The 19537-nt window shown below is 44.8% G+C and overlaps 1 protein-coding gene across 7 annotated transcripts in view; it reads right to left on the reverse strand.

Moving 5' to 3' along the window:
• ACTN1 (actinin alpha 1) overlaps positions 1-19537 on the reverse strand; it is a 92548-nt gene that overhangs the window by 47831 nt on the left and 25180 nt on the right. For 6 of the 7 annotated variants that reach the window (XM_075030478.1, XM_075030476.1, XM_075030473.1 and 3 more), the window contains exon 2: positions 651-765. The exons of the other annotated variant lie outside the window; for it this stretch is intronic. In XM_075030478.1, the coding sequence (XP_074886579.1) occupies positions 651-765 (115 nt within the window). The remainder of the gene's footprint in view (positions 1-650; positions 766-19537) is intronic. 7 annotated transcript variants of the gene reach the window in all.

The raw sequence follows: 19537 nt of genomic DNA on the forward strand, positions 1-19537 counted from the left end.
CTTTTGTGATAAGGAGTGAAAACAAATCTGACCTAACTTGTTCATGCCACTGGTTTTATTTCAGACTGGGTTTTCTGGGATTTTGCTTTTCTTTGGGATTTTTTTTTTCCCTGAAGGCTTGAGAACTGAGCTCAGATTGAAACTAGAATGGAAAAACTTCAGTCACAGCCGAAACTGAACAACACAGAAGATTTACTGGTTTGACTCCCCTCTTCCAATAACTTTTTTCCTATTCCCACTGTCATGTGGCTTTGGTATGATTTGCCAGTGCAGCATTCCCACACTCTTCCCAGAGCTGCTTCGTCAGCCCTGCCAAGCAGTAAGAGCCATTGCCTGAGCCTTCACAGGAGGCTGTGCATTCCTGACGGGCAAAGGAAAGCCGAGAGGCAGGAGCAGGAATGCAATGGGCAGCCTGCACAGGCCATGAGGCTTGGAGTACATTCCAAAAGCACATTAATGGTCACTGCTGGAGACAAGATATTTGGTTAGGGAGAAATTTGTTCTGAATCAGAAAGCAGCTGTTCTTATATTCCAGCAAAATCTGCAGCATTACAGCCCTTGCTGTCCCTCTTCTGTGAGAAAGGGGGAGGACAGATTTCAGAACGGAGATGCTTAGGACACTTGAGAGCACCACACAGAACCTCTCTCACCTGAAATGACTTCCAGAAGTAACATGAGTTTAAGACCATCCCTGAAATCTTCCTCTATGTTCTCAATCTGTGTCCCAGCCTTGCGGAGGTGAGAATTACACCATGCTGTAAATGTCTAAAACACAGGAAAGAAAGAAAGAAAGAAAGAAAAAAAAAAAAGCAGTCAGTAATCTTCCCAGAAGCCAAACAACAGTTCAGAACCAAAGCAGTGCTGCTAGGCACCATGACACAGATTCAAATGCTGGTTATCATCTTTCCACCCACTGTCCTTGTGGAGCACAAGCGTTAGTACCTAAATGTCCAAAGAAGTTGCAGGGTGTTCCTATGACAGAGGGAGTTTGAGAGAGACAGTCACTTCATGGCTCCATCACGTCTGATTTTCTGGAGAGGCTCCTACATTTTGTGTTTGGTTTAAAATACCCTGAAACTAATTTTAAGGCATGCTAAAGTGCTCAGATTGCTAAGGACTCCAGTGGTGTTAGATGACACATCTTAACATAATATGAAGGAGAACAGAAAACAGCAGTCCAGATCTTCTAGTCTCTAGACATGTGCTTGAGAAAAAAAGGACCATTATTCTATGGCCCACTGCCTCTGGTCTACTCCATCCCCAGCAAACACTGCAGCCCTTAGACTGAGGGACAGCATGCTGAGCATCTCAGCCACATAAAACACATCCCAGTAGTGTCTGTCCTGCTGCCTCCGTTCTCACCAACTTGCTGCTAAGCAGACCTCCCTTCCCTTCGTGACTGTCCCACCTTCCCTCCCCGATAACGTGGAGGACTAAATGCTTTCTGAATAACAGTGCTACCACCTGTCTCAGCAAAAGTGCAGGTCCTAGAAAGGATAAAAGTATGCATTACTTAGTGACACTACTGTCTAGCACAGTCCCAGACTCCTACTGTTTGAGAGCCTCTGGCAGAAGGATCATTGCAGCCACCTCAATGATAGAAATCACAGCCACTCTGTAATTAGTGATATCGTGCACCACCACTGGAATAATAATATGAGTCTGAAGTGCAGGAGGGACTGAGGTCCAAACTACAACACAGCCAGCAGCATTCAGGCTAAACAAAACTCTTTTTGGAAATGCCTTCTGACCTCAAGTGGTCAGGATAAGAGGATCTCTCATATGAGAGAAATGAATTTCACCACAACTGATGACAAGACACATTTTCTGTGGTTGCAATCTGTCAGCCCATGTTTGGAACAATGGGCATGTGGGGCACTGACAGGGAAGAGACCATCTCATCCAAGAGATGTGATAGTAGGGATTATCTCAAAAGAGCACCACGGGAATGTGTCTGAAAGAGAAAAGTGCTACCATTCAATGGTCAAAACACAAAAAGCAAATACAAAACACCTCAGACACTTCAGTGTGGCATGATCTTAAATAGGTGAATCAAAGACCCCAACCTGGAGATGCAGAAGCTGTTTGACACAGAAGTACTGTTTGAAGAGTAAATGGTTGCAACTAGTTCTTTTAAGGCAGACAAGTTTGTCCAAGTGCTAATGAATGCATTTCACAGTGTTTGAACAGGACACCAAGTAAATCCTTCCTTTGTACAAACTGATAACCCCTCAATCACTCGTTAAATAGCTCAAAAAATGAGCAGCTCCAAAAGCTCAGTGCTACACAAGGAAAGGAGGTCTTTCTTCCCTCCCTCTCCCAGATGTGCTCCCGGAGCCAATTCAACTCACTGACCCAGCAAAGAACTCTTAACTTTCTTTGGTAAGGCTAGTGTTCCGCTCAGTAGTGCATGGAGGCAGTTTAGCAAAGTTTAACAAGCCTCTGCAAGAGAAAATTGGGCATACATGGCCCAGGCAGGAGGGTGGAGTAGACCACAGCAGTCATGCCATCTTAGGCTGTTGGGGAACCACAGCAGAATGGACTCAGCTGATACTGAAGCATGGCATGCCAGAAATTTAGAAATGCTTCACCACTGCTTACACCATGCACAGGATTTCAAAAGAAAGATTACCCCAAATGGCAAAGAGCATCAGGGCTTGTTCTTATCTGTCTGGAAGCTGGGCTTCCTTTAATAACCTACTCGCATTCATGCTTGCACAACTACAAACAGCATAGCAGAATCTTTCCTTGGAAAAAGCATTGTTCAGCAGCTGCCAAGCTTCCCACTGCTGTGCTCTGGCCTTGCTCTCCACTGGGGCTGTGGGATGGAGCAGGATAACAGTGCAGCTGTAAATACTTTCATGGCAATGGCCCTTTGGACAGATGCATGTATTGCGAAAGTCTGGGATCTCTTTTTTCAAGATGGCCTGGTTTCCTTCCAGATTTAGAAGCTTTAAAAAAATAATAAGTCATTAAGCACCTTTTATTGCTTTTTATTGTTATTCTCCTGAGAAATAAAAGTGGGGGTTTTTTTTCAAATAAGAGCGGTTTTATTTGAAAATGGGCCCTGTATCCTGAAGTACATCCTTTTGCGCTACTTTTTTCATTCCACTGCCAGTGCTGTATTATGTGAGAACAGGTTCATTTATTTGGCTGCCTTTTGCAGCGAGGCTCCTTCACTCCTCTAGAGGGGCAAATGAGAGCAGAGATGCTTTCAAATGCTACATCATCATCACATATCAGAGTATAAAAGCAAGTTATGTCAGGAAGGTTGTGGGTGCCCGTGAACCTCCTTCTCATATTTGGAAAGCAGACCAAAGCAAGATACCTACTGGTCCTGGGTCACATTACAAAATCCATGTTGAATTGAGGAGGAAGCCTGAGGTCTAACTCACAGGCCACCAGGCTGCACTTTTCTTTCTTGTATGACTTCTCTGAAGCCATTTTGGGTTTGTTTTCCATCAGCCTAAAACAGATCATAAAGTTCTGCTTTAAATCATGGATAATCCTGGTATAGCTCAACTGGGCATCTCTTTGCATGTTTTGAGGATGGAAGAGGGTGACCAGGTCTACATTTCTAAGAAACACAGATGAAATTAAAAGCAAACCACAAATCTTCTAAACTTTGCATTATTATAAAGCCTGGCAGGATAACCAGATCAGTGAGATTATTTTTATTGCTGCAAGAATCACCTAGGGCTTAGTGGAAAAGGAAGTCCCAGAGCCACCACTCCAACTTCTCTGCTGGAGCCATCTCCACCACATCACAGCCTCAGACATGCTGAAGTGAGATGACTCTGCAAAACATTGTCATTAGCCATCAGTGGCAGAGCTGACACCTCATCTCCTCAAGGACACGGACCATGAAGGGTTAATAGACAGAGCACATGAAGTTCCCACTACACAACTCCCAGATGTGCAGACATTTTCTCAAGGCACCCTTCAGGTCCTACACAAACTCCAGGAAGCATAATACCATAAGCAGCACAACAGCGTATGGGAATGACAACAACCAGCAGCCCAGTGTGGATGCATTAGGCCATTTTACAAGAAAGCAGGATTATGAATGCTTTTAATAATTGCAATGAGATTCACAAACTATATTCTCCACAGACCAACCCAAAGCAACATCCATCAAAACATAATAATCAGAAAACAGCTTTATATTGTATTTGCTGCATATACTGCACAGGAGTAAAATCTCTTCTTACTTCAAAGTAGTAAATGGGACGGAGATTGGACAGACAGATAGGAGGAGGCTGGAGAAATGTGGCAGGAAAGTCAGGGGGAGCAAGGGAAGAATGGAGAGCTGAAATTTTTGCTGTCCGCTGTGTCTTGCAATCCTGGCAGTCTTGTTTGGAGCAATTTTTACTGACTTGGCTTCATGCATCTACACAGGATCGTTTTTGTTATTCTAGGAAACCTACTGAAACCACCCACTCACCCCATCCACCTTCTGGGCAACACAGCCACTCCTCCCCACACCCTGAGTCACAGCTAGGGGTGGCAATCAGCTCAGGGTGGCCGCTAAGCCCTGCTGTGCTGCCTGTCACTAGCAAACAAGCTTTTGACAGTGGAAAGGGCTTCGGAGAGCAGCCAGCCATCTTTCTGGCACAGGCCCAGCCCTGGGAGCAGCTAGACAAAAAAAACCCAAACCCACCTGTGTTTGCTGGGGTGAGGTGAGGCACACCACAGTTTGGAGGGCAGAAATGCACTGCCAGGTGGGAAGCACCGTCTCCTCAGTCCACTGCTCTGAGGCAGCAGATGTGCTTCCTTGCTGCCTGCAGACGCAGAAGCTTGGAGATTATCATCCCGCTTACCTCTAACTCCCTGTCCCAAAGACGAGGAAACAAATACTCTGTTAATCTTGAGGCTTACAGAAATTTCACAGAGCTGGAAAACTACTTACTGTTAAATAATAGCACAAAAACATACCATCAACTGAATTTTCTTCATACAAATCTCACACCATAAATTTTCTATGGTAACTGCACAAGAGGTGCAAACAGAGTTGTGTTTCTTGGCCCTTGGATCTTTCCATATATTGTACTCTTAATTTCATTTTTGGATGCAACAGATCACCAGGACTCCCCTGCAGGTCTGCCTCTTGTTCAGTGTTCACAATGGAGGATGCCTGATCAAGGAGCGTGTGTGCGTTTGCATGTACATGCATGCATTTCTCATAATTGCTCTCTGTGGCCCCCGCTCCCATCTAACTATGATTTGTAGCTTCCTTTTTTTACAACCCAGCTTCATCAGCAAGATCCCTGACACCGAGATCAACTCTTGCTATTTGTGTGCTGGGTGCTGTATGAACAATAGGACCTTCACATTCTACCACAATATAACCTGTCAGATAATAAAAAGAATAACATGTTACTAAAAGCAAGCAAATATGATTAACTGTTCTGCTGCCTCAGCATACAAGGCAGGTTTACTGCTGGGGTAACCTCTACAAGCCTAACTGCACACCTATTTTAACAGGTATGCACACCCTTTTTCTGACATGACATGAAAAGTCCCTGCTTCTTCAGAGTTCACTGTATTAACCCTTGCCCACACACAAGTTAACTAAACACAACAGCCAGGTGATTGCTGGAGGTCCTGCAGCCAAAGCTCTAATGAGATACCATCTTCAGCTATCTCTTTCCAGTTATGTCCCAGTCCTCTCAACTGCAAACCTACCTTTGGTTCTTCTTGTATTACATGTGCATGGACACACGCACTCTCTGGCACTCTTTGCACCTCCCAAACTTTTGCTTTTGTTCCTGACAGCCAATACCCTTTCCTCTTCACACTGTCCTTTCCAAATTCAATACCTTTCTGGTACCAAAGTGGCTCAGGCAACATTCCTGAAACCTGGGGAAGCAGGACAGTAAGTCACCATTTTTAAGTTTAAAGAAAGCTTCTGCCTGGAAAGCAGCAGTGCTGTGACATGGCTGGGAGTGCATCTAAAGAGCTCTGCTGCAAGAAAACAGTCATAAGGCACTTTTAGCTGCTGAGCAATTTTAGCAACATAAATGTCGAAGCTACCACAACCACATAAGTGACAGATACTAAAAAAAATAAATGGGCAGTTTTATCTCTTTGTGGCTGTGACAGTGACATTCCAGCTTTGTCTGACCTTTCCAGATGCTCTTTACTTCTCTCCTTGCTAAATCACTCTTCCACGCAGCCCTGCTTTCCGTGGGTGAGCGTAAACTTTCTGACACAGCCAGGACACTGCCATATTTGTGTAACAGCCCCGGAGAAGCTGTAACTGAGCCAGAGCAGTGCTGCTTGCCTCCTTTCTGACAGGAGAAAGGTCTGGCTTAAGCAACCAAAGAAAGAATTCACTGGAGCACTGCCTATCCAGAACACCACCACCGTGCTCAAAGGGAGGCAGTGTTCATAGCCACCGAGGCACACTCCTTCCTTGTGTTTATGCTGGGGGATGAATATTAAGCAAGTATTTCAATGCAGCTTTGCTGTCAAGATGTGTCCACAAAGGTTTGGCTCCTTTTAAGAAGGGGATGGAGCTACTAGCACACAAATTTCAGGCTAGTAGCACAGTTTTATGCTGTCTCCACATGTGATCTGCAAAGTGAGGTCTTTAAAAGACTGAAAGCTATGGGTGCTAGCCCAGGCTTTCTTCTAGTGTTGTAGGGGAAATGACAAGACAAATCCCTTTCCAACCACCAGAAAAGAAAGCAGCATATTCAAACAATACATCATGCACAGCTGGAAAACAAAATCAATTTACCCAGCTGCAAGTGCTGCTCTTCTGCTAGTCCTGTGTTCAGAGGAGTGCACCTGGGCTTCAGAATGCACAGCCAGGCTGCATTCCCTGTCTGGCCTGAACGCAAACTCTCCAGGGCGCCTGCTTACTACAACGCCATACATCACAGGACTGCTGGGACAGATCTGCTAAGTCTTGCAACAAATTCTACAGCCGATTCCACACTGTAAGGAATTTTATTTAAATAAAATTATCTGGAACAACAACTGAGGCACTCAGCTAATAACAACTAATAGTTTATTAAGAGCAGGCATAAAACTGCTGCACACATGGCTTTTTTTAAGCAATAGAATTACTACTAAAGCAGTTGCAGCTGCCCCCAAATGGGATCCTTTCCACCTTGGTAGTCTGGAAGCTGAATATACTGTATCAGCTAAGGAGGATGCTAACCCACAGTCACCACAATCTCTCTCTCTCTTGCTCCTTGAACAGAGAGACAAGGCCATCATTAGCTTTTTAATTGGAAGGTTTTGGACTGAAAGGCTGGGCAGGCCATGAAACAAATCTCAACCATCCAGTCCAAGTTTCCCTGCACTCAGCACTGATTTATTACCAGCATTAACCCCCAGGGTCTCATGTGATTTTTTCCCCTTCTTGGTGCTATCGCTCTCCGACAGTTTCTGTGGCACCTCCTTCTCCGAATCTTTGTTTCACACCTTAAAGCACTTGGAAGCATTGCCAAGGTCTTGTGGGTAGCTGCTTGTCACCCTCCCCACACTCAAGACAGTCTCAAAAGACAGGCTTGGTTGCAGCTTCTCTTCCTGCCCAAGGCTGTGGTATAAGCTAACAAAGAGGTGCTTAGTTAATTAGCGAGTAATTACAAAGTAATCCTGGATACCGTCAACACCTTGGCAGGAGAAAGGCCATGGCTGGACAAGACGGATCACACAAACAACCCTAGCGAAGAAAGCTGGGCATTGAAAGGGCCTGTCATGAAGTACAAGTGTGATCAGATAAGCCAAAACACAGTCTCCTGGCCCACTGAATAGTTTCTGTGCCCACAGGCCGCAAGTGACAGAAGCTTTATACACACATATATTAGTGGTTTTCAGCTGTGATGGAGGAAGTGCAGCTCTACAGCCCTCACCTCTGTATACTACACCTCTTGGTTTATTCCTTGGTATACTTGGATGTCTGCTAGGATACCCAAAAATACTCACAAATGGCTGCCCTCTCTTCGCAGAGGAGCTCTAGGGATTGGAGATCCTCTACACAAAGCTCATCACAAGTCCAGGGAGCCACCCAAAGTGCCTTTTGTTTGAACTTGAATTAAGAGATCAGCCATCGTTTGCTTTACCCTCCAATTTAATCTTCTAACCTTAAGTACCTCCACTGTACATTGCTTTGCATTTGAAGCCACCTAACAATTTTTTAAAAGAAGAAAGGCATTTGATAAACTCTTTTAGCATTTACTCTCCTAGCCTGTTCTCCAGAACACAGGGGTGGTTCAAAGAGCTTGGTTTGTGTTGAAGAGTTACACTATCAGCAGCTGACCTCCAAAGAATTACAGGTATGATAGTCAGTGAGACCAACGCTGCACAATGAAGAGCTTTGCTTTCCAACAGAGTTGGCCAGTTCTCAAGGAATTAAATGCATATTCAGAAGAAATCATTACAGACACTCGCAGCACTATTTCACCACCTCCACAAAAGGAGTTTAGTATCACTGCCATCAGTGGTAATGTTGTGTTCTGGTTTAACTGTGGCTGCTGACTTCCAAGCACGGCTGAAAGACAAAATATAGAGACTGCTTCTGAAGTACTACGTCCTGAAAAAGGGAGGTATCATTACATTATACTGTGTGTTACCAGCATCCACCTAAAGAATCATTTGGAGGCTGCATAAGGAATTACTGAGGATGAAAAGGAAAATTGTAAGTTTACCTGCATTTCCCAACTCCAGGGCACAGCCCCTGCAGCTTGGAAACACAGAGCTCAGTCACTGCTTCTCAGCCACTTCCCAAAACCTGCCTCTGCAGCTCAGGATGAGAACACCACTACAGCAGTAAGAGCCCTAACCATAACTGCATAACACAGGCTGGATCCCAGTGGGAACATGAAGTTCACCACCAAAGCCTCTCCTTGTCCAGAGGAGCTAGGAAACATTGCACAGGGAAAATAAACCCTCCTGACAATCAATTCGTCCTTTTGGATAATGGCAACAAATCAGCACATCACTTGCAAGAAGCACAAGTAAATTCAATGTAGTTTTCATTTTAGTTCAGTGGAATACAGTTCTCAGTGTCTGCTACAATTTTTAATTCTCCTCTCCTGGAAGACAGTACAACACCGCCCCCCTCCCCCCCCCAAAAACCAGCCAGAGTCCCTTCCACACTGTTTTCCACTGGCACGGTATTAACTGCTTTGGAGTCAGAACAATCCCTTTTATTAGCTAACAACGGCCTAAAGTGGCAAGGGCAGAAATCTCAATCCAGCGCACTTCCCGTCCAACTCAGGGTAAATATTTGTTCTTTTCTACATTTGTGCCTCTGGAGCCTTTAACTCCATTTCTGCTACAGAGCTGCACCATATCAGGAAGAATCTGCTTCTGGCATTTGAAAGCTACTGACCATTAAATCAATGAGTTGGCTGGCATTTCAGATCAGTAAAGTACAAGCTCTCTTTATCTCAGAGTTACCAGGGAGCACTAATAGCTAGGAACTTAAAAAGTCTTCAGACACGCAAAAACCATACAAAAAAACTGTACAAGGAGATCAACTGGCTAGAAGTATGGTCTTTCAGAGTTTATTGTGAAACTCAGACTAGCAAGACTCTTCCTTATGCTCTTCTCTCTCCTATGAAATCAGCTCATAAATGTCAACTTGCTTCAAGCTCTCTCATAAGAAAAATTAAACAGAGCTTGTCTCTGCACTTTATACGCTGAGCTTCCCAAATGCTTTATAGCATTTGAAGATATACTGGAAGAAATCATTTTACTGAGCTCTAGGAAGCAACTATTCATAGACTGAAAAGTGGCAACAAACCACTGAAAGCAAGACTGTTTGATTCACAGAGGCTGAACTCCAACTGTCCAGTGCAGGACTGGGCCAGGACACCAAGAAGAAAACCTTCATGAGCAGCCTTATGTCCCTCATGGCAGGCCAGCACTTTACACCTCACTGCCCAGTCAAACTGTCTCAGAGGGTTTATCCAGACCCAGTTCTGATTTCATGGTGAGGCGTCACCCACTTAGTCCCAGGAAAAGGCTGGGGGTGAAGACAGCGAATGCCTGGCACTGTAACATGAATCAGGACATGCGGACCTGTTCCAGCCATGGCTTGTCTGAGGGAACAGGAGATGGGTATGGGACTTTTTTCAACTGGAAGCAGGACAGGGAAGTGCCCTCCCTCCAGTGGATTCACATTGCTTCATAGGCAGATGTAAATGCAACTGCTGTGTGAAAGACTTGTCTTGTACTTCTGCTCTCATGGGGCTGGGAGGCTATCAGTTTATACTAAGTCCACAAAGCCAGCAGTGCAGGAGCTGATCTGGCTGAAAGCCCTTCTGCAGTGTAGGTTCAAGAGACATCTGGGATGACCCAGAGCCCTCATGTCCATCTTGCATGCTGCTGTCCTAAGGTGCTGCTTCCTCCAGCTTCCCAGAGGATTCACAGGTGTTGCTTTTTCTGTGGCTCTTTTTCAGCTGTTTGCTTTGCTGATGAAGGGTAAGGGAGGAAGTTACAGCTTCATTTATCCAGGCTTTCTAAATACAGAGCTAAGTAAACAGGTTGAATAATTGAAACAACTTAATGTATTTGCCCACTGCTCTGTATGGATGCTGCAAAATTAGCACAAAGCATTGCTCCAGGCTTTTCAGGCTGCAGAACTTTAGTGACTCTGCAACTCTGGAAGGCAGAAAAAAATTGAAATAATTTGGTTTTCTAAGGGACGATGGCAAGTGTCCTGGCTGAAAGAACCTACAGCTGCATTTCTAGTGAGAAAGGGACTACAAAGCAGTGTTTGGCATGAAGCCTGCGAGCTCCCTGACAAAGAGCAAGGAATCAGAAAGGATACCTGTATCTGAAGGCTACGTGGCATGGATATAGTATGTATTTGGGCTTCACTCCCATCACCAGTGACACAAACTCTTAGCTAAAATGTACAGGAAGAAAATAGACTTTTGGATATGCTTGTCCCCTTGGCCATCATCACTGTCCCTGACTTAATGTGCTGTCAATGCTCAGAGTTCTCATGCTCATTTGCAGCTGTGAAATGCATCACTCCCAGCTCCAGAGGATTCTCCTTTTGAACAAGGTCTGCAATTGTTAAGATCATTCACTTGATATGGGATTTTCCAAAATTAAGAAAATAGCTCCTAGGACAAGATGACCGTGATGCACGTGTACCACCAAAGAAGGGCCATGAAGATCAGTAGGGACCTTACTGTGCTAGGGACTACACAGACATAGGGTGAAAAGCTGCTCTGTGCTGCAAAGCACGTTCAATAAGAGACTCAGAGATCAGGGTGGAAACAGTGCATCTCAGAACAACGAGGCAGCGTTAGTCAGGGTGCTTGGCAGTGGTCTCAGCACACCCACAACCTACCCCTTGTCACGTTCTTTACTGAGATCATAGTAAACTAAAGAAAGATTTAATCCAAAAAAAGACTGGCCTATCTGAAAAAAGCTACAAACAGCTCACAGTCCCTACAAGCTACATAACTGTGTCTCAACAGCAGCCTCCTATGCAAGACTGCAGGACTGATTCCCTCACGCTCTCCCATGTTGCGTGTCATCATGCTATGTTTTGGTGCCATCACCTCGTTCTCAAAAGCTACATCCTGCTGTCACAATGCAATTTGCTCTAGCTTGGTCCATGCAGTTGGTGCTGGCAGCCTAACTGGAGGAGAAACAGCAAAACTGTGGCTGTCTATAGCAAATGACTCCTAATCGAGAGGCAGCACAAACAAGAGCAAGAAAGCATTTGTTTGAAAATGTAATGAGCAGACAGTTGGCATAAGGGGCTGATGGAGGTGAGAGCTGACATCTCACAGCAGAGATAAGAAGAATGGGAGAGGTGACATGGGGCTTTGAAAACAAAGACAGGTACCTTGTACTTAACAAGTTGAAGAAAGGGGTGCTACTGGAGAGACATGAACTGAAAGGCATGTTTATAAGTGATGGGTGACAAAAATTATCGCTGCAGCTGTTTGGATGAGTGTGATTGGATTGCTTCATGGAGGTCAGAAAAAAAGGATGTTGCAGTTACTCAGACATAAGATAACCGAGAGCCCATGTGGGAGGTGTATGGGAGATCCATCAGCCATTCTGGAGGGAAATGAAATGTCAGGTCAGAATAGGGAATGTCACATCTATTGTTGGATGAAAGGATTTAACTGAACTGGGTGGAGGCAAGATATTGAATGTTTACATAAAGGCACTGCGACAAAAGTCCCACCGCTAACCCATGCGAGCAGTAAATGTCTTCTAAAAGGCAAAATACAGAACTGAGCCTCAGGAACTCTGAACAGGGAACACCCTTGGCACCCCCTCTCCCTCCCACCTCCACCCCTGCGACACAGACCAACAGACAGACTGCAAAAAGGTGGAGCTACTCCTCTATCTACCCCTAAGTAGATGTGCCTCTTTCATTCACACACACAGAGCAGCAGGAGTTGTCACTTTTTACTGCTGTTACCTCTGTGAAGCCAACACAGATAATCAGGATGGTGCCGAGATCTACACCTTCTCATGTATGAGAAGTAGGTCCTTACTCTGGTACAAGCTTGCCAGTGTGTCCACTATGTGTCTCACTGAACCTGCAGGCCTTCAACAGTGCACAGACAAGTGCAAGGATGATCAGATCCTCAGCGAATCATTGGGAGTTGACACAGGCATCTTTCCTCCCAGGCTGTAACTCTTCAAGTTACATTTGCACAGCTGTAGGTTCAACAATGTTTTCACTTACAGTTTAAATAGCCAGCCCATGAAACAGCTAAGAACAACACATATTCATATGTATCTGTGTCTGTGTGCCCTGTGGTTGTGGGGAAGGGTATTTATTAAGGTAACGGTCATATTTAAAATTGAATTGCATTGCGACATTTTGAATTGGATACTGGAAGTGCTAAAGCTACTGTGGGTGGTGAGATTATGAAGATGGTCTTTTCTGGGATCTTAAGACATATTCCTTGCTGAGGCATGAATCTGTCATCTAAGAGCTAGGATAAAACAGGATTTAAACTGTTTACACTAGCACTGAGTAGTAAGCTATTTCTCAGTGTGCATCACAGCCCAAGGAGTGGTCTAATTAGAGAGCATCCTCATGGGCCCTAAGGCATCTGCATGCCACTGCAAGTTTCTAACACCACCTTACCACCACATGCACTGCAAGTGATGGGATCTTGTATCTTCACCCAGCATACGCAGCCCTGACCAGTACTGAGGTGTGCTTTGAGGGATCTGTGCCAAGCCTGTGGGTACACCTGGACAGCACAGTGAAAACTGGTGTGGAGGTGTCTCTGAGCCAAGGTACCAGAAACGGTGGTAGGAAAAAACAGCTTGGCAAGGGCTATCCGATATAAGAGCCATACCAGGGGTCCAGGGCACAGCTCTATGTAGCAAGCGTAGGAACTGAGGCTCAGTACTGCAGTGGAGCAAAGAAGCAAGGGAGGTCAGGTCAGGTCTTCCCAGCATGTGTGTTCAGACCAGGATGGAGATCTTAAAGCAAAGCAAGAAAAAAAGGCAGTTGAAGATTAAAAGTTATGATAGGGGATAATTACAGCAGGAGCTTTGTTCCAGACTGCTGTGGTTCAGTGTTTCAGACACCCCAAGAGAGCAGCAACTGCATTAAGAGAGATGGAGGCAATGCTGGCTCACCCAGCATAACACCTGGCTGAGGACAGCACTGCGCTTCTCTGCTTCCCCCAATTTGCTGTCTTTGCTCCAAACTCATGCTCCTTTGCCCTGCCCATGGCCACCAAGACTCCAGACTGGGAATGTAAGCAGAATATGACCTGTTTTTAAGGGGATGTAGTCTTTAAAGACTTCCTTGATCTCATGACCAAAACCTCATATTTTTATCTATTTTGACCTTAATTATTTTGTTTGTCTTGAAACTGTTTAAGCAGTTTATCAAAGCAAGAAACTTTCTCTAAACGAAGTCAGATGTGGGCCTGATATCAAGGATTAAAAGGGAAAGAGAAACATTCAAGTTTGTTGGGGTTTGGTTTTTTTTTTTGCTTTGATCTTTTATTCAACCTGAACCATTAGCAAAGGCAATTTCAGTTCTAGGTAGCACAGTTGCTCTGAGCTAGTATCTATTGGTATCGTTTATTCTTTAAAAAGCTTGTGCTACGGTTTTACAGTCTAATTTTCCAAAACTGTTATGAAAAGGAAAAAACTAAGTGAGGCTTAAAGACACATGCACCAGGGATCTGCAATACTTTGGGAGGGTATTGAGCCTGTTAGAATAGCTGCCCCAGGTAAAGCCTGGGAAACGCAGTCAGCAAACTTTCTGGACTTGACCCAAAGGCTACCAAGGAGAATGTTTCCACTGACTGCAGGGGGTTGGGATCAGGCCCCGCACTGCTGGGGACAATGGCAGAATGACAGAAAAAGACTAGTGACTCCAACCAAATCCAAAGGAGCCATAAGGAGCTGCTGTGTTATTTAAAAGCAGACGCACAGAACACTTTGCCAGATACTAATGGGAAAAAATTTGATCTCTTCTTAAACCTAGCAGCAAGATTTTCACCATCCTGATGACAGGAAAACCTATGGGAACATAGCGGGAAACACACTGCAGAAAGAACTGGGAGGAAAACACTGCTACCAGCCAGTTCAGCCCATCAGGAAATGTTTGCTGTTTCTACTTTTCCACCTCAAAGAGATGGAGGCTTCAAACAACATTCTCTTAGAGACAGAGCACGAGGGGACGGCGGGGAGGCAAGTCCCAGCATCGATGCCCTGGGCAAACGGACGTCCCCATTGACTGGTGAGGACTTGGGGACCAGCCCAGGACCACCTTCTGTAAAAGTCACACTCTGCTCCTCAGTCACCCTCTGGAAAGCTGCAACAAGCCCAAAGGTAACCTAGATTAGTAACACCACACTACTGTACCTGGCTGGTGAAATTAACTTGGTATGCAGGGCAGTCAGGAAAGCATATAAATAATGTGAAGGCAGGAGCCAGAGCTGTAGCAACTCCAATGGCTGAGGACAGAGTGTGATTTAAGCCCTAGCCACAGACACGTTCACATTCTTGCATTTGCTCATTTCTAGGAGATGAGGTCAAAGAGCTCACCACAAGAGAGGATGGATGATGTAAACGGGATGCTGAGTGCCAGTACTAGGGTTTTTTTTCACTGTGCTCTGCACATACCCAGAGGCTTTCCATTTATAGGAAAGGCCATTGGTATAAAAGGTGCATTCTTCAGTGGGCCAGAGGAGGAAGCATCATACTGGGTATAAAAATGTTAGCGCTGTTTCCAAAGCTCAGCACTCCCAGTTAAGGGATGAGAGGAAAAAAACCCAATGTTTACTCTCTCTCAGGAGGAGCTTTCAGGTGGGCAGAGGACTGGAGGAGAGATTTGAGGAGGAAAATCAGGTATTTGCAGCAAGGAAAATGAATACACCTCTGAGTTAATGGTGTTTTAGCTGTTTTCAATAAAAAGAGCTAGATATCCTTTTTTTGATGAGCTTTAGGCTGGAAGAAAGAGGATTAGGACAACTCTTATTTGCCATTTGTCCCAGGATGCTGTGCATTAATGTAAATATTATCTTGGGAAAGAGAAGATGGAAGAGGAGTAAAATCCCACTGGAAACAAAGTTAAAATTAATTTTTTTTAAACATTTCTACATTACTTAACAATTTAAGCTGTTAGGATTTTCCCTTCTTTTCTGTAGCTCCACTTCCACCCTAACCATACCCCCAGCTATATTCTTACTAGACAGTGAGTATTCCCAATTGATAGCTGCAATTTCACCCTTTTTAGAAAAGTGAGCGAGTTTCAGAATAGCGCTGACAATTTGAGACATTGGCTAGAGTGAATCAGAGACATCTTTTCCCTGTTCTACAGAAAAGGGCCTGTTTTCTGCACGGGTAGATATAAGAGAAGCACTTTGTCACAAGTTGCAGGATTTTGCTTCAGCAGTGGAGTTGTGATATCTTTCAGGAGCTGTATGTAGTTCAAATGCCTCATGCTCCCATTTTCTTCTACTGTGCAGGAACTTGTTTAAAGGCATCTTCCACAATAAGCTACCAATTAGGATGGTACTTTACAGGAGTCTGACAGGTACAAATCATAGGAGATGCAATTCCCTTTGGAAACCACCCCACAGATACAACTGAACCATTAGCTGCATACACAAATGTATTTTGCAGAAGGGAAAGGAAACTGGCCAAAATATTGAGATTCTGGGATTTCTAGTACCTGTCTTTTTTTTGTTGTTGAAAAAAAAAACCAAAATCACCCTAATATTGCTTTTCCCCCATGGAAAACACACATTTTTCACAAAAAAAAAAGAAGAAAAAAAGCTGTAATACTACAGTTAAGAGTATACACATTTTTGGTCAAAGAACATTTCTAACAGTTTGAGAAGGACTGGCCCTTTGCTGTAACTGGTGAACATCCCCCTAGGTATCACTGTTTCCTAAAGCATCATCAAGAAGACAGGGCACACACACAGTGCTGCCAGTTTTGCCATCAACCGTACAGTTTCTAAGTGTAGAAAAGGTATTTTCTCCCCCCCTGCTAGCAGGCTGCCCCTAGGAGGACAGTCACTGGGAAATGAACACGGCAGTTAGAGAGATAGTGGTTGGTTGGACGAGGACGGCAGAGAGGCAAAGGTAGGGTTTAACTTTTGATTCATCTGTAGGGAGACGCATTCAGTTATAAAGGATGACTGGTAGTTGAGGGGAACTGATTTGAATGGGGTCAGACAAAGATTAATTATTATTTGCCTTTGCTGCTGTTTAAAGAGAAGGGATGATGAAAATTGCAACATGAGAACTGCTTCTGACTCATCCTGGGACAGGAGGAGGAAAAAGGGGAGGTGGGGACTAATTTTGTGTTTTCTTGGATGAGGGAAATTGCAAAAATAGCTGGGGGAAGAGTTTATTTGTGTTACGAGCTTTAATCTCAGTCTGGCAGTGGTGGCAACAGGCTTTGGTCCAGCAGCAGCCGGAGAGAATGACCATATGAAAAATCTGTATTATACATGAACATAAATCCAGAATTTTCCATTCCTCTTCCTTCTGCCTGGAAGCATACAGCATCTATTCCCAAAAGTTTCAAATAGCAGACACTGAAACGATCACTAGCCCCATGGGCTAGGAATTATTTTTTCACAGCTCTAGGTCTAAAAAACTTTGTATTTTATCCTTGAATGGGATGAAATCTTGCAATACAATTATATTATTACTGAACTCAGGATAATTTTTTAACTTCCCTGCCTGCCAAACAGAGTACAGGAGGTTGCTGCCGAGTCCAACAACTGTACTTCTACAGCATATGTGACCAGAGGTGCAGTCAGTCCTCAAGGAGATACACTACAGGATGCACAAGCTACCGATGGAAGGGAGCATTTGCACGGGTTACCACAGACCTGTGCAAAGCACTACCTGTGCAAAGCTCTAGTATTTTCTGACGAGTAGCTCGCTCCGCTAATACTACTATGTTCAGGTTTCCTTTTGGCGCGTGGCTCTGCTGAAACTGCTCAGAGACCACAAACCATGCCTTAATAAAGAAAACACACACACACAGAGAAGAGAAATTCCACCACAACTAAAACCCAGCCATCCTCCTGCTCTTTCCACCTCCCACGCTGAGCTTCAACCTTGCATTTAGAACAAGTCAGAAGTGACTGGCTCTGTTCAAAGCATTAAAACAGCCAGGACACAGATGCATCAGCAGTTTTATAGTCTTTGTAGGTAGCCACCAGTCACATGTCCGCATAAACTCATAATCAGGGGACTATTTGTCTCTATTTCTAGGCTGAGCAAAATAGGAAGCTGCCAGGACAGCAAGCGTTGTTGGAGAGCCCTGGAAGATGGAGTGCTGTGCTCAGACACCTCGGATACAACAGGGCACCCATCCGCTCAACAGCTGAGATGGGATTAGTTAAGGAGGCCAAAGGGAGGACATGAGGGTAGCTGCAAGGCATACCCTGAGCTCAGAGTCCCCCAGAAATAAACAGCTTGAGCACCCCCCCTTGCTACGCACCGGAGAGCTTCACTGTAAACACACCCTCTACTGAAGCAGAAAGCAGTAATATAAACCAGATGCTGTAGGGAATTTTTTCCCTCTTCGTCTGCACTAAATTTAAATACTGAGCTCTTCTTTTGCCAATTCATTCTTAAAGGGCCTGTGTGCCGCTCTTCATCTCTTCATCTTCACTTGTCTGAATTTAACGGAGAACTCAGCAGCCCTCCATGCGCTGTGACCACCCCGGGAAGCACATGTTCTTCATGAAGTCTTGAAGGCTGAGACCTGGCTTTAACTACTGCACCAGGAGCCCTCACAGCTCCTCTGCCTGTTCACCTGGGCACGACGGGAATCTTGCAGGTGAAATCATGGCATGAAAGCACTGCTTCTTGATATAGCCACATAAATGCTAAGGGATTAATGCAGTGCCATCCATTCACTCGAGTTCTTCCTAGCTGATAGAGGAAGGAAGGGAGAGGTGCCATGCAAGACACACTTCGGAAGTTGGGTGTTGCTTTGTAGCACACACTGCCTACTTAATCAACAGGACACATCATTACATTTCAGCATTGTGCCATGGCTACATCTAAATTTAGGCAAGGATTCCTGGGCTGAAGACTTGCAAAGCTGTAAGAGCAAAAGAGTTAAAGGCAGCCTAACATGCGATGGGCTGTTGAACAGTCCAGTACACAGGGCTAATTGCACACCGTTCAGTGCAGCAGAAGCACACAAACAGCAGCGTAATTGCACACTGGGTAACAAGGTTTCCCAAAAGCTGTTTTTCCAGCTTTGACAAGGGGGTAGGCTCAAAAAACCCTCAGCCATAGTTTTTAAGACAACTCTACCCTGCCCCACTGCTGAACATTGCTACTCCACTATGAGGTGCAGCAAGGACAAGTGTGTGCCTGAACTGCAGCTGCTCCACCTCCAGGTCCAAAGTCTTCTTTCAAACCAGGTGTGAGCCCTAGAAAAGTTTCCCCTTCCTTGAGATATATCCTACTCCAGGTCTTTATCTTCTCAAGAGAGATGTGGAAGAGTCAACACAGGAACTTAATTCCCACCTCATGTATGACAAAGAATTGCACTTAGCTTTCAAAAATTGTACCAGACCTGATCAACACAAAGAAAGTCCCACCAAGAAGCTAGTTTAATTGTGGTGCCAAGAGCAATCCACTAGCCTTCTACGCCAGGTGACTAAAATGAGTATCCCATCACAGGCCTTGCCTCCCAGGCAGAGTAATGGAAATCCATTATCTAAGGACATACAGGTCTCATCATAAAGGGCAGCAGAGGAGAACGTGCTAGGAGTACTGCCCCTCCAGACAACGGGCTCCACCTACATTACCACCGTCACACTTAAATCAGTCAGCTACCATTGTACAGCTGAACTGACTGCACCATCTTCCTAGTGCAGGCTTTAAGTCATCATGGCTAACTACTAAAATGGCATCAAATTTAAACATCACTGAGGCTGTGTTCCCATCCCCCCCTCACCTTTGTTGGGCTATCAAAGCCCACAGCTGCTTTGGTTATCAGCAGGGATTTTTTCCCAGGAAGGTGCCTTAGCACTACTAAGCATTGGCCACCCTTGGCAACTCAACCAAATCACTAATAATG

The sequence above is a fragment of the Buteo buteo genome, chromosome 6 (genome assembly GCF_964188355.1).
Source record: "Buteo buteo chromosome 6, bButBut1.hap1.1, whole genome shotgun sequence".
NCBI lineage: Eukaryota > Metazoa > Chordata > Aves > Accipitriformes > Accipitridae > Buteo > Buteo buteo.